Here is a 21,005-nt window from a genome sequence, read left to right as displayed (position 1 = left end):
CTGTCGTTCCCTGGGCTGTGGCCTTTTACTGTGAAGTGCAGTGTTTGTTCAGGGAAAGAAAGCCCTAGACCTTGACTCCCACGGCGGCGCGGCCAGAGCCAAGGTCAGGCCCCCCTGAAACCCCAAACCCCTTCTCCCCCACTGGGATTGAGTTTGGTTTTATTCGCAAGCAAAGCCACAGACCTACTTCATACTCTGAGAGCACCCCAGAGCACCAGGGGGCTGACCCACTGTTTCTACAGGAAACTCTTTGCAGCCCAAAATGCTTTTCTTTTCTCAGATGCCTGTTGCCAGTTCCTGTCCCGACGTCATACGCCTAGAAGCTCCCTCATGAGCCCATGCTTCCCACTCCCAAGAAATCATGGTTTTTTTAAATGATTTTATTTATTTACTTTTAGAGAGAGAGGAAGAGGAAAAAGAAAGGGATAGAAACATCAATGTGTGGTTGCCTCTCCTGCGCCCCCTACTAGGGACCTGGCCAGCAACCCGGGCATGTGCCCTGACCAGGAATGGAACCACCAACCCTTTGGTTTGCAGGCCGGCACTCAGTCCACTGAGCCACACCAGCCAGGGCAGAGGTCCCTTTTTGTTGGAAGACTGGGGATGTATTTAGCGTTAAATGTTGGGGCTGAGAGGTCGGCTTTGTCAGCAACAGGAAATAAGGCAGGGGCCCTAGCAGAAGGGTCCGGGGTGTGGTTAAATGTGGAGACTGGACACCGGTTCACTCCCACTCCTTCCTGAAACGCAGCTGAAACGCCGCGTTCACACTGTGCAGAGAGGACACACCTGTGGAACAAAGACACAAGGAGCAGGAGGCCACAGCCCAGCCGGGGGGCTGGCGCCTGCGTGGTGGGCAGGTGGGAGGCCGACCAGGGAAAGGTGATGGACACACACAGGGGACGAAGCCGGGAGGGGCCTGGGCAGGACACTCCACACACGGGACAGCAGGCCACGCCCCCAGCCCGCAGGACCACGAGGACCGGTCTGAGGACAGGAGACATGAACGGCGACCGACCTGGTGGAGGGAGCTCAGGACACTGGACCAGCCACAGAACTCACGGAAACTGTCCTTCAGGTGCAGCGGGGGGCGCGTGTCAGGAGAAAGGGCAGGGAGGTGAAAGTGGTGGTCCAGGGGAGTGGCCCCCACGAGGCAGCAGGCCCCGATTTTCCTGTGGAGCCCACAGAACACGCAACTTTTAAAGGTCACGGGCAGGTACCTGGAAACAAATGTGAAGTTAGGTAAACAGGAAGCAACGGAACAGGCCCAACACTAGAGCAGTGAGAACAGTGTCCGGGAGAAGTCCAGGTGTTCCGGGGACGCACCCGAGGGACTCAGACCCGCTCCAGACTCTGCCTGCTACGCGCCGCCCAGGGCGCTTACCACGGAGCATCGCGTCAGCACACGACACGTCTGGTGACGGGAGGCTCCTCTGCCCCCCCTGCAGGGACGGCTGGGGCCCAGGGAGCGGCACTGCAGACCTAGGAGCCCATGTCACCTGGGAAATGTTCGCTGGGCACGAGGCGGCCTGCCGGGAAAGTGCTGCACGCACGAGGCCACCTCTGCTGCCGAGATGCCAGTTCTCTGCTCCTGTCCTCTGAAGTGACCGGCCAGGCAGAAGCACCGACCCCACACACAGCGGCATGACGTTTCTGTGGGCGGCACAGGGCTGGTTTGGGGGACGTGGGTGTGGGCCCTGCTGGGTCCTCACAGGCTGGCTGGTTGGTGGGAGGACCGGTTCCCAGCGGGGACAGCGGCCGTGAGCAGTCGGAGCTCTGGTGGCCGGTCCGGTGCCCACTCACCACACTTCAGAAGCCCCTCAGGGCCAGCATGCTCCTCGTGAGTCTCTGTGTGATGTGACACCCCACTGGGACGGGCACTGGATGCTCCACATGAAAAATCCACTGGGGCCGGACACGCCAGGCATCCCTGTCGGCCCTGGTGTGGGACACAGGCAACAACTTACAGGAAATAGTTCGAGTTCCCCAGCTGTTTGGTCTTCCCTTCGGTCTGAGTGGAGGAGGGCGGGAGGCCAGGATACCAATCCTGCTTGCCCGGAACCTGGCCACGGCCACTGTCTCCTGGGGTTGCTGGCGCCCAGGCAGGGCAGACACAGAGTCTGGTGAACGGCCAGGCCCCTCCTTCTGCAGGGAGGGGCGCAGACCTGTGGTAAGGAGGTGCCTGAGCAAAATGGAAGCTGCAGCTGGCGGCAGAGACAGAACCAGTCACCAGACCTGACCGCTAGCTCACCTGGGGAAGCGAGGCTGCTGTCTCCGCAGCGGGCAGCCCCGCAGATGGAGGGGGCTGCATCCAGGGAATGCGGTCACCTGCTGTGGGTGGCTCGCCTGAGGTCGGACCTACCTGTGACTTTTCAGCTACCTCGTCAGTAGGCCCTGCACAGACGACACAAACCAGGTCGTATCTGCTATTCTTGCCATCTGTCTGTCTGCACTCGCGGAGGGCTGGAGGCTGCGGGGCCCCAGAGGACACAGCCCCAAGGGGTCACCCCAGCACTGGCCCAGCCAGCGAGGGGAGGGCAGAGGCCCAGGGCAGCTGCGGGAGCCAGGCGCCCCCAGGTGCCGTCTGTGACTCAGGGGACCGAGCGCCGTCTTTGTCTCCAAGACGTCTTCTGCCATGAGACCGTGGCATTTTCCTTGCCAGATATCACTGTCCTGTCCCTGCTGGCGCTCTAACTCAGAGCTGCCGGTGTCATGCTGAGACGCATGTGCCCACAGCGGGGAGAAAACGGGTGACGCTCACACCGTGACACAGCCGAAGCAGCACGTGAGGAAGAGACTGGCCCGCCTCCAGCTCCTCAAGCAGAAGGACGTGTCTCAGACAGGACCACTATCCCCAGGGGCTGACCTCAGGACCCTGCTTCAGGGGCAGAGACTTGGCAGGGAGGTCACAGCCCTGCTGGGCTGCCTCTCCAAAATGCCTGCCGGTCACACAGGAAGAGAAGCAGGGCCATCAGCACCAGGAGTCTGACTTTCCTCCAGACTCCTGCAGGAGAAGGGCCCAGGGTAGAGGTCAGGAGGGCCGGATGCCCTCAGGGTAGCCAGCACAGCCTGCAGACAGGAGGGCCGGGTCCCCCAGGGTCCTGGCGGAACACAGAGGCCCTGGGGCCTGTGGAGCAGAGGGCAGAGTGGCTGTCTCCTCGCTGCCCCGCAGGTGAGGCCCCGCTCCACCTCGTAGACAGGGGTGCATGCTGGGGTCCGGGCGGGCTGTGGGCGTGTCACTGTGAGCCCAGGGCACCCACACTGGGTCAGCTGAGCCAACTCTCGTCCTTCAAAGGGAGCTGCGCCTGTGTGGGAAGCAGGTCTCTGGGAGCGAGACAGGCCCCCCAGGAGTCAGCTGTGGGACCTAGGGAGCAGGACTGGGAGTTGAGGACATGCCGCCCTTTGGTCAGGAGAAAGGTCAGGCTCTCCCAGACAGAACTTGAACCAGGGTCCTCAAAAGCCCTGCCAACTGGCCCCGACTCTGGGGTCAGGGCTGCCTGTTCAAACCGAGCGAAGCCCTCACTGCGCCAGCTCAGCTGGAGTCCCCACTGGCCACCGCAATCTGATCACACCCCTGCAGCCCAGGCAAGGTCTGCTGCCCCGTCCGCTCTTGGCAAGGGTCCTTGAAGTCAGTTTAGCGGGAGTCCTGCTACGGTCTGTCTGTGCCCCCTCAAAGTCACCTTAACTCCTTACCCCAAGAGGAAGGGCCAGCCCCCACTCTGCATGCCACCCTGGGGCCCAGCTGCGGCTGGAGGCTCTTCTAACCCCCCACTGGCCCAAGCAGGAGGCTGCGAGCTGGACCGGAACCACGTGGGATGAGCGTGAGGGACCCTGACTCTGGCCAGTGGCACACCCAACCAGGGGCCGAGTTAGAGGACCACCCAGTCCCGGCAGGGCGCTCCCACTGCGGAAGGCAAGAGAACTGGAAGTCCCTGCATCAGAGGACCTGCCCAGCCTGGCTCTGCCCCCACGGCAGGTGTGCCCATCGGGGAGCACAAGTCAGGGGCAGCACAGCGAGGGGACGGCTGGGGCCTCGCACCCGACTCTCCCACAGGGTCTCAGACGCACCGATGTGCCGGTGTCTCCTGTCCTCTGCGGCCCCCTCCATGCGCGCAGCGGGCCCAGTCACCTGGGCCAGGTGGGAGTGAGCAGCGCTGTGCCCAGGGGCCCCAGGACAGCAGTGCAGGCCGGAGGGAGCCCAGCGACATGAAGGTGGGCGGCATCAGCTCGCCTGCTCGGGCACTGCCGTCCTCCTGCCCCGGCCGCACTGGGTCAGCACTGGGACGTGGGCGGGTGGCACAGTCCTTCTGCAGGTCGGATGAAGACCTGGCTGCGCATCCAAACTGTACCCCGAACTGCGCACAGGCCCGGCCGCCACGCCCACACGTCCAGACTGAGAAGGCTCACAGTGTGTCCACACTCACAGTGCAGGGAGCGGCCCTGATAGGCAGGAGCAGACACTGTTCTCAGGTGCCATAAACATCAGCCACTTTATTTTACTTTGTTTCCTGTCTGTCTCCAGGGCAGCTGTCCCTCCCCACCCCCCAACCCCCCCGATGGGGAAGCACAGGGATCTCCACAGGGGCAGACTTCTCTGGGGAAGATCCCAGTCACTTCTCTGGGTGCGATAAATAGGGGTCACGTGGTCAGTCCAGTCCAGCGAAGGGGTGACGAGGAGGCAGTGTTTTGAGAGCCTCCTGCCATGTGACGGGCACAGGCCCCATTGATTTCATCACCAACACGTGTCTCCAAAAACGCTTTGAAGGCGCTTTCAATAAATAAACTCTTGGTTTTAACTGCACACTTGTGGCAAGAACAGTGCTTGCATACAGGTGCTGGGTGGGTGTGCAAAGCCCACCCGGGCTGGCCACCAGGCAGTGAGAAGAGTGTGTATTGGGGGGGGGGGTGCCTGCTGAAGGTGCAGGGAGCTCAGGGCTGCAGCCCAGCCGGGCAGCTCACTCCCTTGTCCTGAAACCCACGAGAAAACCAGCCTGGAGCTGGGGCCTATCTGGGCACCTGCTGGCAACTTAAGTCAATGGAAACGGCTCTGAAAGGCAGGCAGTCCCGGTTAGTAAATATCCTCCTTACTCTGTTGACTGAGCAATACAATCTGAATAAAAATTCTTGTTTTACGGCGGCCTCCTTGACAAAAAGTGTAACAGGATTTCCCTCTCGTCTCCTCCCAAGCTCCACAGGCGGATGAGCCACTTCCAGGCTGGCTGCTCCCTGGGGAGCTCCTCCCACCAGACAGGAAGCTCCTCCCACCAGACGGGAAGCTCCTCCCACCAGATGGGGAGCTGCTGCCCGGCCTGGACCCGCCCACCTGGGAAGTGCTGGCAAGTTGACTGGTCACAGCAGTTTCTACCTTAGGGCAATTCTTCCCAACCGTGACTTCTGGATAAGACTTGTAGCAGCTGAAGGTGTGACTGGGAAGGATCCAGCCAGCTTGACCACACCCGCAGCTGGCAATTCTGGCCTGTGGTCACCCGGTCCAGGCTGACCTTCAGGCCCGGCAGGCTGGGTCCCAGAGCACTGCAGCAGGCAGGAGCGGCAGGACAGCTGCCCTCGGGGCCCTCGCCCTTCCTGACGAGCAGCAGGCCACCGTGGGTGAGCGCCCAGAACAGACAGCGGCATCGGCACGGCAGGGCCCCGAAGGCATTCGGTGGCACCTGGGAAACCCACGCCAGTGAAACAGCGAGTCAGTCTGCAGTCTCTCGGACCCGCTGCTGGACACACAGCACCCACGGCTCCTTGCCACGCCGTTGCCCTGCGGGACAAAGGGGGGACGTGACCGCCCTGCCCAAGTGGCTACTGCCCCTTCTTCTGGGGTCCGTGGCCGTTGGTTTTGGGGAGCATGCTGTTCCCAGGCTGCGGCGGCGCAAAGTTCCAGTCCACCGGGTGGAGGAGCTGCTGCGTCTTCTTGTGGGTCCAGTACGGGTTGAGGACGAGCGTCAGCAGCCCCATGCCGCACAGGAAGAGCGCCAGGTGCGGCGGGTGCAGGCTGCGGCGCAGGCCATCCCAGTGCCGAAGGCACACCCACCACATGTGGTAGGACAGCACCATGCGGCAGTGGAACATGTGGATCATCAGCCACTGGTTCGCCCTCCAGAGCAGTGAGTCCGACCAGCCAGCCTGTGGGGACAGGACACAGCATCAGCGTGGCGTCAGCCGGCACCCGGGCCGCTGCCAGGCTCCCCACCCGGCCTGCCGCTCAGCACCCTGCTCCGTCTCCAGGCACTGAGCGCTCCCAGGCCAGGCGGCTGGGCTTGCGGCCCCAGCTCCCGGGCTGCAGCCAGAGACGAGGCTCAGAGGCCAGGCGCGCAGGGTGAGAGGCACTCCTGTTCCTGCAACCCTGGCGGCCCCGACACAGGCCACAACGAACCTGCCTTACCCTCACTCTACATTCATGTTAAGTTGGCACACGCCGTCTCCCAACCACCAGGTGCTTCCCCCGGATGCCAGTGCTGAGTTTGGCTGGCACAGGTCACAGTAAAACATGATGGGCCTGCCATGGCTGGTATGGCTCAGTGGGTTGAGCACCAGTCTGCAAACCAGAGTCACCAGTTCAATTCCCAGTCAGGGCTCATGCCTGGGTTGCAGGCCAGGTCCCCAGTAGGGGACGCAGGAGAGGCAACTACACACTGAATAGGAAAACAACATGACGGCTTGTCCTGGGCTCCAGCCCTGGGTGGGTTAGGACTGCAGGCCTCCTGTGTGCCCTGCACGGCTGCGATGTGACTCAAACCCCCACAGAGCACAGCACCTGCTTGAAGGGGACAGACGTGGAAGGAGGCCAAGCTGAGACTGTGACAGTGGGAACACTCCCAGCTGCCGCTGTCACTTGTTCCGTCCCACACCTGGCACCCCCCTCCCCCAGAGGTGCCAGTCTCGGGGAGAGACAGCTGAGTTCAGACCCACAAGCTGGCAGTGGCCGGCGAGGCCCAGACTTGGTGACACGGCACCACCGTGCCCATGGTACCGTGGGCTCTGCTGTGAGGTGCAGGTGCCTCCCACCCACAGCAGCGTTCCGCAAGCAGCCAAAGCGGCAGGCAGGCTCCTGGGGGCTGTGGGGCCCAGTCCGGAGGTGCTGCCGGCCCTGGTGACGTGGCAGCTGGCAGCAGGTGCCTACGGCACAGTGGCCAGGGACGACAGGGACTCTTTCAGGACTTTTTCTAATAGAGCGTGGCTCTCCACGGCTGTCTCTGTGCCACGTTCGTGACGACTCATGGAGAGAGGTCACTGGACACGCCATCTTGAGTGTCGGGGACACGGCACACTTGTGGGGTGCTCATCCACACAGATGCTCCTCGACATGCGTGGGGCCACACCCGACACACCTGGCGTGAGCTGGGAATTCAGGCAGCCCGGCCTCGCCCACCCTAAAGATGCCGGGGACACAGCATCCCACCCGGTGGCCGCACTGTGTGCCATGCAGTCAGGGCATCTGCGCTGGTGGTGGGGGCTGCCAGCGGCACGCAGAGGGCGGGACCGCAGCACTCGCCAGGGGGCCACCGCCGGTCCGACCCTGAGGTCTGGTCTCTGCTGGGCGCGTGCCACTGTCTCGCTGTCATGAAGGCCTGCACCACGGACCCTCTGTCACAAAACGGTGCCCACAGTGAGTCCAGGGAACAGCCATCACCACACACAGCCATCACACTTCTGGTGGACTTGAAGATCAGCATTTGCACCCCTACTGCTCCCCTGAAACGAGCCACAGAGCTCAGGGCCAGCTCAGAGAGAGCCTGACCTCACTTCCTGCCCTTGCCTAAATGTTTCCCGCTGTCCCCAAATTCCTGTGAACTAATTCCAGCCACCACCATGGGACCTGGACTTCCGTCCTTCAAGTGTGGCACTGAAGCACCGTGACATGGGCGGGCTGGGTCTCTGGCCGGTCGTGGGGCCTGTGTCACGTCGTATGAGCCGGTCCCTCCCGACCAAACTGGGGACATGGGCCTGAACCACCAACAGGACTCGGACTGAAAATGAGTCCCCTGGGGACTGGAAGAGGCAGAACAACCCCGGGTCAAGTTTTCAGCTCACGGAAAGGAAGCCAGCCGTCTCGCCTCATCCCCCTTGGATGAGGGCGAGAGGACACTTTCCAAGATTCCCCACCTTCCAGTGATGGACGAAACGAGTCGGCATTTCCACCGTCGAACGAACAGGGAGGGAAAGTCCCTCTTCGGTTACGGGCTCTACCCGGCTCCAGGCCCAGCTCGCTGGTAAGGAGGCAAGGGCTCACAGCGGACTCACGCTGACCACGTGTCACATTTCAGCTGAATTTACCACTAAGTCCTAAGTTCCTCGTTTTACCCTCAGCTGAGGATTTTTTTCTACTATTGGCTGTCCTGCTCCTGACCTGACGACATTCTCTGTCATTGCTTTTAGAGGGAGAGGGAGAAACGGGGTCGCGTGGCTGGCTCCCACGTGTGCCCGGACAGGGGTTGGACACGCAGCCCAGGCGTGTGCCCTGACCCAGGCTCACACCTGCCACCTATTGGTGCACAGGGTGGCAGCTGAGCCGACCGGCCATGGAAAATCACTTTTTTATAGCAGATTTTTACATCTGAGTACAGAAATTGTTGGAAATCACGACCCTTGAAAGGGCCATTGTTTTCACCACAAAAAACACCCAGATGGAATTCAGCTGACTGAGTGTCCCTGGAGTGGACACGGTGTGAGCTGGGACGCAGGCCGTCCACGCGGCACTGCCCGCTCAGGCCGTGGCTGTGTGGTGGGCACTGGGCTGCTACCGGGTTCTGCCCTGCGTACTGAGTGTCTCATCGGCAACTGGGGATGAAGGCGAGTCTCCTGTGTCCTGACATGTGATGTGAACCCATCCCTTCCGTTGCGACTCTGTCCCCGCGTCAGTGACAGTCTAACTTTTTTGTGTGCAGAGGTTTTCAATTCCAGAAGTAACTGCGATTTACAATAAGGATGGGTTACCAGTTATAAAAGCAACTGGGGCCAGGATGGTGAAGAATGACCAGGGCCGCTAGGCTCAACACAGACACATTCACGGCCAAGGGATGAGCCCATGGCCTCAGGGCGCGCCGACAGGGAGGAGTAGAGAGAACGCAGGGTGCCTGCCGCACGGAGAACTCCCCAGATGCAGGAAGGAGTCACTGCAACTCGGACAACACGGGTGAACCATTAGGACACAGGGCTTGGGGCCGAGCGTGGCCCTGGAAGGCAGTGCCACGTGCCGGTGCTCACCGGGGGCCTGCAGCAGCCAAGGTCCCAGCATCCCAGCCGGGCCCAGCAGTTCCCAGGGGACAGGGACAGGTCGGGGCAGGGAGGGGGTGGCAGTGAGCTGCCAGCAGGGAGGCACAGAACCCCATGCAGAGCAGGGGCCTGACGTCTGGACGTGGCTGTCATCCACCGTGTGTTCCTGCAGTGTGGCCACCAGGGCAGGCCGCAGGTTTAACACACAGTGCAGAGTGCGGCACTCGTCACAGACAGGTGTAGACAGAGATGCCATTTTGATTTTTTAAAAAAGCATTTCAAAGAAAGGAAAAGCTGAGCCTTCTAGGACCCACAAACACTGTCCATGGGGCCCCAGGGTCGCCGAGTGTCTTTGGTCCTGAGGCCAGAAGCCTGAACAACTCGTCTGCAATGAGTCAAGTGGAACTCCCAGAGCGGGGCTGGTTCTGACACAGCACCCAGTCTGCGGACGGCGCCTTCTTCTGTTTTTTCAGTCCTCACCCAAGGACCCGTTTACTGGTTTTAGAGGCAGAGAGGAAAACATTGACTGGTCGCCTCCCACACCCGCCCTGACTGGGGATGGAATGTACCCTGACCGGGGAGGGGTGAGCGGCCCTCTGGGGCACAGGACGAGGCTCCCAGGGACTGAGCCGCTGGCCAGGGCTGTCTGCGGACGCTCACAGGTGATGCTAAAAGCTGGACAGGAGCCCGCGGCTCCCACTCCTCCACTGTTGACGCCACAGGAGCTGCCCCAAGCACAGCACACTCACCTTCAGGAGCATCCAGGACACGCAGGTGAAGGGGGTGCTCATCTCTAGCAGCAGGGTGGCCATGGCCAGGTAGTGGCCGGCCTGGAGGTTGACCAGCAGCCCCAGGAACCCCAGGAAGGCGAAGAGATGGTGCAAGGCCAGGAAGGGGTCGAAGGTGCGGAAGCGCAGGTTGGAGAGGTGGAGGGCCGAGTTCTCGAAGAAGAAGAAGCCGGTGGCCGTGGCGATGTGGAACCAGGACCAGCCCTGCTGGGCATGCGCTTTGTCAGCGTGCAGGACGGGGTCCCCCAGCAGCGCCCACAAGCCTGCTGCCGTGCTCTGCACCCCAAAGACGGCCCGGGTGGCCGCCAGGTTCCAGAAGACCTTCTCCTTGGCCACCAGAGCGCGGTAGGTGGCGCTCAGGGAGGAGGACAGCTGGTGGCACACGAGGAAGACGCCCAGGTAGGAGGCAAAGCCGGCGACCGCCAGCGTCGAGCGGACCTTCCACGAGGTATAGTCCAGGTCGAAAACACTCTCGGACGCCCCTCTGTCACTCGCAGGGTCCATTGTCGCAGCCATCAAAGGCGTCCCGTGGCCGACGTGGAGCTGGGGGCCCCTGCTGCGTCGGGTCCAAGGGAGCAGCCGTCTCTTGGGCCCTCACACGTCCGCCTCCGACCTGCAAAGGGGGCGGAAGGACAGCTCACTGCCGGGCTCTGAGCGGACGCGGGCACAGTGCGCGGCCCAGCCCCGAGCCCACTCCAGTCAAGGACAGATCTGGCTGTTCCCTGTTCCCACACACGGTCACAGATGCTCGAACGTGGCAGGGAGCTGCTCCCTGGTAACATGCAAGAAAGAAAAGCACAGGCATGTGGCGTGGCCATGAGCACGGCAGGCACATGGTTCTGACCCAGGGCAGGATGACAACCTGCCTGACGACCATGTCAGAACGTAAGCCTTTGCAGCCAGAACCCAGGACGAGAGCCCTGTAGCCCGGCGGCCCAGTCTGCATGGCAAAGCTGCTGAATAACAGCACCAGGGTCCCCTTAGGCCAACAATGGACACAGCCAGCCAGCCTGGGGGGGCCTGCAGGTCCTGTGGCTGCACCCCAGCCTCAGACGTGCCCGAAAGCCGGCCTGAGCACCGTGGAGGAACAGGTACCCGGGGCTGAAAGCAGGCCTGGCACGCAGTAGGTGTTCCCGCCCTTTGGTGCCGCCACAGGAGTCCCGGTGAAGGGCAGGCTCATCTGTGAACCAGCTACCCGCCCTAGCTCAGTGCCCACCACAGGCAGTGCACGGCCGGACCTCGAAGGGCGAGGCTGCCCAGCTGCGGGTTGTTGGCAGAGAGGGGACAGACGTCGATGCAGGGCGTCCCGCCACCCCTGCCCTCATCCCCATGCAGATACCGCCACCCCTGGCCACGTCCTTGCCAGGGACCCCTGCCCCTCCCCAGACCACGTAACTCGATGGCTGTCTCTGCCAACTGGCCCCTGGACTAAGCACACAAAGGAGGACCTGGCTCGGGGCCACACAGACACTGCACCGGTACCGTCTCAGTTTCTCCCGGTGGCTGCCCGCCAACCAGGAAAATCCTGGGGGCGTGTTTACCTCGTCTCAAAATCCACTCAACTCCAGGAGTCAGTAACGCTCCTTCCCAACAGCGTCAACACAGACGCTGGCTCTCTCGCTGCCCTTCTAGTATTTCTGCCAGCACACGCCACACACTCCTCCCCGTGACCGGGGTCTGAGAAGCACGGACGTGTGGGACACGGGCGTCACGGTTTCTTTCCAAAACACCGAGGATGTTGCTGGCCTCCAGGTGAGGTCGTCCCAGGAGCCCCGCCTGCCTTCCTGAGAACCCCAGAAACCACTGTGGCCTGTCTCCCCTTACTCTGTCCCCAACCCCTGTGTGCCCCCATGTGGTCCGCTGGGGCCCTGGGCTGTGGCCCCCCAGAGTGCGATGTGCAGCACCCGCCTGTGGCTGCCCTGAGGACCCTCTCACAGGAGAACACACGACCCCCTGCTTCTGCTCTCAGCCCCCGCCAAGGCCCAGGGTTCGGAGAACCTTCCGTGAAGGTCCGAAGCCGGGAGGGGAGGCAGCCTTCCAGCGCTGCACGCAAAGGCACTTCACCCTTAGGAGCTGGACAGTGACGCTAACAGGGCTGCCTGCCCTGTGCAGAACCGTGCCCTGGGCCCAGACACCACTCCTCCCGACTCCTCTTCCTGTGCCCCTCCCCAAGTCAGTCACGAGATTGGGCAGTTCCCATTTTGCCACAACTGCATCAACAGCTCTTGGCCAAGCCACCGAGCATCTGTGGAGCCTCTGCCTACCACGGGAGAGCCCTGCTCTGCACGGGGCTCGGTGGGTTGGAGCATCGGCCCGCGCTCCAAAGGGTGCAGGTTCGATCCTGGTCAGGACACAAGCCCAGGATCGATGTTTGTCTCCCATTCTTTTCCTTCCCCTCTCTCCAAAATCAGTAAGAATATCCTCGAGTGAGGCTCAAAAAATACACTTTAAAAAATAAAACAAATAATGGGAGCATCCCCGGGACTCTGAAAAGCAGACTAAAACCTCGACACCAGCTATGCCAGGGACAGCACTGAGCACTGGGCTGTGGCGTGTTGCGGTGGGAGGGGCTGCGGGGCGGGGGCCAAGAATCAAGGCTGGTCCAGCCCTGGGAATTCCGGATCGTGGTTCTGCCACTTAGGAACTAAGAAACCAGGTTTCTTCACGCACGGGCCCCCAGGCCTGCCCCCAGGAACCAGAACCAAGCACGTAGAGCGAGGCCCCGGTTGCTGACATGAAACATCGGCTGCATGCCTGGCACGCCCGCCCAGGCCATTCTATCTCCATTAACACGCAATGCTCTGCTTCTCATCTGCCTGGAGAACTGAGGCTTGGTCATTTGCCAAATCACAAAGCTGCTTCCAGGGGGCCTGCATGGTGGCGTGGCGAGGATTTCTGTCCCAGTGCGTCCGCCTCCCTGCATAGCTGCTGCTGTCTCTCCTTCGCTCCCCACACCTGTGGGATGTGCCCTTGCGGGGCCGCCTCCAGGGCCTCTGCCTTCACTGCCCAGGAGTGCGGCGGCGGCCTGGCTGGGGTACTTGAGCACTTGGGTGGTGCCCAGGTGCTTGGGTGGGTACAAACTGCCGGACTGGCATGACCTCCAGTCGCCCCTGGACCTTAAACCTTGTGACTCCGAGAGGGTGGTCCAGCCCCTCCCTCCTCCAGGCCAGCCTAGTTGACCCACAGCACCCAGAGTCTTCCCCAGAGCCTCAAATGTCAGCCAGATGCCACAGCCAACCAAGCGCCCAGTTACCCCGCAGGGACCTGAGAACACGCCTCTGTGAGCCTCTTCTCTCCACCCAGCAGCACAAGCCAGTGGGGCGCTGGGGGCAGGGGCAGAGGGCAGGGAGGGGTGGCTGAGTGGACCACCCAGGTGAGGGGTGGAAGAGCGGAGCCCACAAGACGAGGAACACTGACGGACCGCCCTGACTCCTGAGGATGCGGGAAAGGGATAGAACGTGGATCCTGTCTCTGGTCTGCTTGCTTCTGGACCAGGAGTGGTTGCCGGGTGGCCAGATGCCCCTAGACGAGGGTGGGAGGGCCAGGGCACAGTGGTGAGGCCCAGGAAGGGCGGGTGGCAGATGGTGCCAGCACTCTCAGTGGCTCACAGAATGGGCTCCCAAGCCTCAGAAATTCGGGAGAAACATGTCCTCCCAAAGGCATACGGCTGTGAAAAAGCGAGATGGGCTTCCGGGTCCTCTGGCCTCTGGGTCACCGTGCGGAAGGCAGTGCCCTATCTCAACCACTGCAGGCCGGGGCGGGTCTGACTCGGAAGCAGAGATACAGGCGAGCCACTGCCGGGAAGGGCCCACCCACTGGGCGGGTGGAGGGGGCCAAGCAGGCAAAGGGAAACAACTCTCTCCAAAAAGCCAACACTTGTTACCCCTTCACACCCCATAGCTGCCCCCCCACTCAGATACCTGCTCAAACCTCCTCCCTGCGTGGGCCCCACACACGCGTTTTCGGGTGAGCTGGTGCTGTCGCTGCGGGTCTCTTGGGGTCTGGTTGGCAACCCGACCAGGGAGGCACACGTGGCAGGAGCCAGGGCCACAGGGGCAGCCCCTCTGGAACCTGGCCTGGGCCTCAGGAGGCCCTGTGCTGCGGGGCCGCGTCTCAGGCACGCACCCGTGGAAGCGGCCGGCCATCCGGGAGAGGCAGAGCCCCAGTTCCTCCTCCTGCTCTAGGCACTCACCCGACCACATCCCTCTCAGGCACACGGGTCACAGGGACATGGGTCACCGCCACGAGGGCCTTGCCTCAAGACCCAGAGTTAAGGGCCTCTTCCTGCTAGGCTCCTCACCCTGAAGGCTGACGCACAGTTCTCACTGTCCCCTCCCCGGGAACCCACAGACCCAGCAGCACCGGCTCATCCTATGCCTTCGCTGTGCAGGCTTCAAACCCAGGGCCCCTCATCTCAGCGGAGAGGGACATGAAGGCAGGCGGGCGGAAGTCCCGACCCCAACTTTTCTTTGGGAAGAGTTTGCTACAGGACGCACGGCCCTCTTCGGTAACCTTTGGTGGTTTAAGCCGTGGGCTGCCCTACACACAGCACTGCTACAACTAGTGAGAGCTTCAGTTCCAGAGTTGCAGTGTGACCGGGGCCCTCGCCTCCAGGACGGGGCTCACCCTGACACACATCTGTGAGCCTCAATCGCTGTGGACACCAGTGTGTTAGGTAACATAACTGATCCCAAACTTGGGAATGAAGTGAAACCCAGGAAGAAGGGTTGTGTGCTCTAAGTCCCCCCAAAGGACTGTTCAACACCCCCAGGATAACCTGGCTTGTTGGGGAAATTGCCCACCCACACAACTGACCACCAACTGAGCCAGCAGACTTGGTCTGTGCCTGTGCGATCAGGGGTTCACCTGGGCACAAGGTGTGACTGCCTTCTGTCCAGAAGGAGATGCCCACAGGGGCTCCTCAGCATCCCAGTCCCCCAGGAGCCTCATCTCAGCCCCCCTCTGACCCCCCTCTGACCACCTGCTCTGTCCTCCTGCTGGGCGCTTCCCCAAGGAGCTACCAGCGCCCAACAGGAGCTCGCAGCTGCCCGAGGAGCTCTGTTTCTGGCATTCGGACAGTTAACTCGGGCAGCGGGCAACAACATATCTTGCCAAACCAAAGAAATACATGCTCAGTGAACAACATTCAGGAAACAAAAGCAAGCCCAGAAACAGAAACGTAGAAACCTGTGGTCCCGCTCAGCTCTTCGAACTATTACTATCCCTTGCCGCCTACTGGGTCTCCTAAATGGAAACTCTAACTTTTTTTAGGGGAAGGGGTCCGCGGACACATGCCGCCTTGACGGCATCCACGACGAGGCTGCCCCGTGAAGCCTCCGCTCCAGTGACCCGGGGTCGGTGTCCCGGGAGGCGGCACGGGCCCTTTGTACCTACTGCCCCAGGTGCGTGCCCAGCGTCCCCGCAGACCGACAGCCGGCTGTTTCAGCTGCAGTGGCTCAGAACTGCCCCAGGGGGCGCTGCTTCTCCGCGGAAGGCACCCCGCGGGGCTGTCGCCGCCGGCGGAGGCGGCACTGGCCAGTCCCTCGGTCCAGCGCTGCGGCCTTTCCCGGCCCCACCCACCCCAGGATCCCCGGAGCTCTCGCCCCCATCCCGGCCCCGATCGTCCGGCGCAGAACCACGGACCCGAACCTGCCAGAACCGGGCCCACCGACCCCCCGCGGCCCCAGTCCCGCGGCGCGGAACCCCTCGACCCCGCTTCGGCCCCCGGACCCCCCAACACCCGGGCCCCACGCGCTGGGTCCTCTGCAGACGCAGCGGCCGTGCGGTGCCGACAGCGCCGTCTCGCCGCGCGGCCCAGGCGGGCGGGGGTCCGCCGGGGTCGCGCCCCCAGACCACGCGGTCTCGCGGGGCGGGAGGAGGAGCCTGACGGCCCCGGGCACGAACCACCCACAGCACTGCCCACCCCGCTCGCCCCCGGCCGGCCCATTGCAAACTCGCCCTTCGCCCTCACCTGCGGGCATCTCGCACTACAGACACCGAACGAGCGACCGCGGTCCCCGACAGGCGTCTGTCACCCGCCCCCGGCCCCGCCTCTCCCCGAACCCCACAGACCGCGGCCATCGCGACCCCACCGCTAACGCGGACGCGCATGCGCACCCTCGGGGGCGGGGCCTGCGCGCGGCGGCCGGGCGAGCCCATTGCGCCGCGTGGGGGAGCGGCGGCTCCTCGGGCGGAACCACGGGCGCGGGTGAGCTCGGGCCCCCAGGGAGCGCATTCCACCACCCAAACCTCTGCTTCTGGTCCTCGTCCCCAGCAGAGCCGGAGCCGACCCCGCCGGGACCCCAGTGACATCTCGCTGAGTCCCCTGGAGCCCGCGCAGAGACCCGGTTAAGACAGCGGCCCAGCTGCACCCAGGGCTGCCCTGGCCCCACGGGGACCTCGGTGACTCGGCCTGCAGCTTCGGTAACCCTGGAAGCCGGCGGCAGACGCAAACCCTGGAGGCGCCTGAGCATTCAAGCGCGAGTTTCACTTCCCGGGTGACCCCGTGGGCTCAGGCAGATGACCCAAGAGCTGTGGACCCCAGTTTCTGTTCCGCAGGCCCCCGAGGCTGAGTACACAAAACTCCCTAAAAAGCACTGAGCGGAGCACCGAGGGGGTGCCTCCCCTCTCCAGCTGGACCCCGAGAAACGCGAATACACCGGCTGGTGGTGCCTGCCTGAGGCTCGGGCGGGCAGGTCCCCGGCCTCTTCTGGCGCGCAGATGTGCTTCAGCCACCGTTGGGCCGCGAGGGGCCCCACCTGACTTGAGTTGGGGGGGGGGGCACGTGCACAGAGGCGGAGGACACGGCGCGCACTCCGCGCACTGCCCAGAGAATTCATGGTGTGACGTGGATGGCAGTTCGCATCGAGTGCATATTACTTAATAAAAAATAGTAATTGTGACATCCTATCGTGAGCCAGCTTTATAAACTGTGATCGAGGTTTACAAGGTCAGGTGTCCCGCCCACCACCCCATGAGGAGATATCTCGAGTGGGAGTAGTTGGTGCCCACGCCCCCCGCCTGGGTCAGCCCTCCTGTCCAGCCAGCCCAGGAGGTGGGGATGATGGCCCAGCAGCCTGGCCCAGGGCTTTGATTTGCAGCGTAGGTGGCCAGGCCTTGGAGAGCCAGGAGCCTCATCCCCTCGCAGTAAAAGCCTCGTTTTGGAGTCAGACCTTGCTCTGCCTCCCAGGCAGACCTCCCTGGAGACCCGTGGCAGCCATACCTGGAGGGGTGTTGGGCCTCTGGGCCTTCCTGGTTGGGGTGCAGAGGAGCAGCTGGCCTGGGACTGGGGACTGCTCCCGAGTCACAGAGTGTTAGGAGCTTCACCCTGAGGCTCCTCTTTCCTTGAGGCAGTCAGCACCCTGGGCATTGTGGAGTTTTACGTCTTTGTTTTGTTTTTTTGTTTGCTTCTAACTAAAAAAATGTAAGCTGCAAGAGAGTGGGACTTGGCCTTGTCCAGTTTTCCACTGCCAGCACTCAGAAAAGCACCTGGCACACAGCTGGTGACCAGTGATGGGAGGTCCCCAGTGAGGAGCACTTGGACTGAAGTGACCTTCCACCCTGCCTCTGTACCCACCCCCGGGCCACCCCGAGGCCTCTAACGGTTCAGTGAATTGAGTTAAAAATACAACAGACCTGAGATACCTGGCTTGTCTTTGCTGGGACGTGGTGTTCTTACCTACGTCTCAGGAGATAGGATGAGAGGTTTCCATGCTGAACGCCCTTTGAAAATAAAGGATCCTAAAATTATTCTGTCAGGCCAGCAAGCTGGGAGAGGCTTCCATTTGTGGCAGACCAGCTGTTTCTCTGGGGGAGGTCACGCCCTGACCCTAAGTATTGCATCAACTTGAGGCAGAATGGCACGAAGTTCAGAAAATTCCTTGGAAAGTGCAATGGGGAAGCTGGGACAACTGAACAAACTGGCTGAGGAATTTACAGCCACATACAGGTCACCAGGGTGAAAGCCCCAGGTGCCTAGTAGCAGGCGAAACCCGGGCCAGAACTCACCCCGGGGTGGCCGTTCCTCCCCTGGCAGATCATTGGCCAGGCAGTGTCGGCCCCCTGACCTTTCGCATGGCTGGTCATGCGGTCCGGATCCTCCCCTGACCTCCTCCCCCCAGAGTTGACGTTCGGAGCTCAGCTGTGTTTCAGCTGAAGGCCCCGAAGAGCAGCAGAACCAGGCAGTTGCCCCCAGGACCAGCTGCAATGACCAGTGACCTTCTGCCCTGGCGCTGACCAGTTGGTGGAGCCCAGGACCCTGAAAGGACAGAGCTGATTGAGATGTCCCCTGGGACCTCCCCCTCCAGGGAGCATGCCCGGGCCTTTCCCCTCGCCCTCTTCGTCCCCCACAAGCCTGCGTCTCCTAAACTCTAAGGGCCTTTCGAGACTTGCCACCAAGAGAGCTGAACCCACAGCCCTCTTTCCTCTGACTCTCCAGGGAACTGACAGCGGCCCGGCCCGGCCCGGTGCGGCTCACTTCTTTTAAGTTTCTAGGGGCCAAAGCAGCCCCCCGCCCAGGCTCTCCTGTTGGTTCTTCTTTCTCAATCCCTTCCTCCTTTCAGCACCCCCAGCTCTAACAAACAAACCCTCACGGTCCCCGGGACCCGTGGTGTGACATCCTTCCTGCATGAAGAGCCCACAGACTACTGGCTGGCCCAAGGCAGACCCGCTCCAGGCCCAGCCTCCTTTCTGGCACCAAATGCACCAGGATGCTGCTGTGCGCAGGCCTGGTACTGGCAGCGCCCCCCCCCCCCCTCAGGTCCCTCACCTTGCCCTCTGTTCCCGGGGGGTGGGGGTGGGGGGCTGGTGTTCTGCCTCACAAACGAGAGTTGAGCTGGGCTGAGCTAAGCACTGGTTCGCTCAGAGAGCCGGTGACTTCCGTGGCCCAGATTCAGGGCTGAGTCTTTGCCCTCTGCTACCTTGAAAGGACAGTAATAAACACAACCCTGTAAAAAGGTGTCCGGGGTGATGAACACCCACGTGGCCTGAGCCGCCTGACTCCTGCTCACCCGCTCTCCTCCCCAGCCAGGTGCCAGGTGTCCCCTGGCCTCTCACCCCCTCTCTCTCCCAGCAGGGACATGCACCTTCCCGTTGCCCTGGCACCTCCGGGCACTGGGGCCCTGCGGCCCATCTTCCACAGGTAAGAAACCAGCTCCCTGCCCCATGGAAGGAGAAGCTGGGCTTGCAACCAGAGCCCGCCAGGGCTTCCAGGACAACCGAAGCAGCCTTTTCAGAGGAGGTGGCGAGGGACAGTTCTGCCATTGTATTTTTTCTGATGACATCAGTAACACACGTTCATTGTTCATTGAATTGAGAAAAAGACCGATATTTAAAAGACATTGGCAGAGGGGGGTGAGAATTCTCCTCTGCCCAGTTCTTTCTAAAAACAAGTCAGATGGTGGTGGGGGAACGCCAGGCAGAGAGAGAGCAGGGCTCCCTGGGACGGGCGTTCCTCAGCCTGCGTGTCCAGACGCAGCTGAAGCAGGGCCAAGTTCATGCTCAACCCACAGAGGACCAGAAACAGGAAGCGCCCTGCAACACCCTGACCCAACTCCAGCGGGCCCCTCTCTGCCCCAGCCGACCTGGGGACTGTCCTTGCAGCGTTAGCCCCCAATCCGGATGCCTGACCAAACCCGAACCCCGCACTAGAATGCTGCTGAGTTGGTCTGGCAGGCTGGCCCTGGGCCTGATGCCTCCTCCCAGTCATTAGCCACCCACCCCCTCCAACGCGCCAGCTCCAGCGCTGAGTCCCCCTGGTCCTGGCTGTGCTGGCCACACACCCACTGTGTGGTCCCTGGCCCCGCCTCTAGTTCCCCAATAAAATCTGCCTTACAGCTCTTCAGCAAGTGTCAGGAATAATGTTCCCCCTAACAATGCGGCAGAACAAGAGCTTTTCAGAAAGAAAACAATTTGTCAGAAGAATGCATCTTCTTAGAACGATTCTTGCTTGTATGAGTATTCATTGTTCCATTTCTCTTTTCAAAAAACCAGCTTTGAACCGCAAAGCACGGTGCCTCTGGGTGGGATCTAAGACTCTCAGAGTGTGGGGAAGGCTCTGAGTTCTCTCTCAGTGCTTGTTCTCCCACGGTCGGGGGCCTGGCTCCCAGCTGCGGCTGCGGCTGCAGGTGGTCTGTGACTCTCACTGAGCCACCACGGAAACAGATGTCATTGCTCTCCAAAGTCTCTCAAAGCATCAACCTCTCTCACCCCCAAGGCTGGGCGGCCAAGTGAGTGTCAGCCCGGAGAGCGGGTTCTCTGGGCTCAAACCCATGCCCCAGGACCTGATGGCTTCAATGCTCTGGAATGCGAAGAATCCTCAACATCAGCACAACAATCAGGTTTTATAAAACGTCTCGATTAGATCGGGTCAGCTCCAGGGCTACCAGACCCTGCACACCCTAAACCAGCCGCTCCTAACGGGGGTGGGGGGTGGGCAGCGTTTGGCCCAGGTCGGTTTCCGCAGCTGATGGGGGCGGGAGATGCCGCCCCAGGTCTCCGATGCCTGGGCCCTGCCGCCCACAAAAAAGAGACCGGGATGCTGAGAGGGCTCAGAAGGCTCCCCGGTCACAGCCTACGTACTGACTCACGCCCAGTCAGGCCCGTCCAGTTCGGTCCCCACCCCCGGAATGCAGCAAATGGCACTCGGGCGACCTGAAGCGCAACTGGAGCGACGCCGGGCTCCTTTCCATGGGGGCGGCGCCCTTTGCGGGCCCCTCAGCCGGGCGGCGCTATTTCAGGAGCCACTTCGCAGGCTCCCCACGTGCCCCGCCCGCAGCGCAAAGCAGACCGGGTTCCTAAACCATAAGGCACAGGCGGAGACCTGAAACAGAAGTGTAGCGAAAAGTCCAGGGGGGGCCAGTCCAGAAGGACCAGAAGTGCCGGTCTGCGAAACTGCCAGGGAAAACTTACCTACCGGGGAGTTTTCTTTCCAGTTTTCCTCTTGGGCAACCGCAGGAGGTTCGATTTAGAGACAAGGATGTGAAACCCCAGATCAGCTGA

General features: G+C 61.9%; 2 protein-coding genes across 6 annotated transcripts; both read right to left on the bottom strand.

The window, feature by feature from the left end:
- Positions 1 to 411: 411 nt before the first annotated feature.
- LOC128625855 (uncharacterized) lies at positions 412 to 4,105 on the bottom strand. Its single transcript, XM_053655382.1, has 6 exons — positions 4,037 to 4,105; positions 2,360 to 2,467; positions 2,040 to 2,142; positions 1,801 to 1,959; positions 1,497 to 1,650; positions 412 to 1,217 (listed from the first exon to the last, which is right to left on the bottom strand). The coding sequence occupies exons 1-6, from the start codon at positions 4,103 to 4,105 to the stop codon at positions 722 to 724; spliced, it is 1,089 nt and encodes a 362-aa protein (XP_053511357.1). The 3' UTR covers positions 412 to 721.
- Positions 4,106 to 4,894: 789 nt separating this feature from the next.
- CLN8 (CLN8 transmembrane ER and ERGIC protein) lies at positions 4,895 to 21,005 on the bottom strand. 5 transcript variants are annotated; one of them, XM_037129543.2, is made up of 3 exons: positions 20,916 to 21,005; positions 9,969 to 10,620; positions 4,895 to 6,129 (listed from the first exon to the last, which is right to left on the bottom strand). In XM_037129543.2, the coding sequence occupies exons 2-3, from the start codon at positions 10,521 to 10,523 to the stop codon at positions 5,806 to 5,808; spliced, it is 879 nt and encodes a 292-aa protein (XP_036985438.2). In that variant the 5' UTR covers positions 10,524 to 10,620; positions 20,916 to 21,005; the 3' UTR covers positions 4,895 to 5,805. The 5 variants fall into 5 exon arrangements, with proteins under 5 accessions (XP_036985438.2, XP_036985439.2, XP_036985437.2 ...); XM_037129544.2 differs by lacking the exon at positions 20,916 to 21,005 and adding an exon at positions 17,686 to 17,988; XM_037129542.2 differs by lacking the exon at positions 20,916 to 21,005 and adding an exon at positions 17,230 to 17,516.

Source organism: Artibeus jamaicensis, unplaced genomic scaffold (assembly GCF_021234435.1).
Source record: "Artibeus jamaicensis isolate MK-2021 breed Jamaican fruit bat unplaced genomic scaffold, CSHL_Jam_final contig_958, whole genome shotgun sequence".
Classification (NCBI taxonomy): Eukaryota; Metazoa; Chordata; class Mammalia; order Chiroptera; family Phyllostomidae; genus Artibeus; species Artibeus jamaicensis.
The sequence above is the reverse complement of the archived record's forward strand: the minus strand, read 5'-3'. Positions and strand labels throughout refer to the sequence as shown.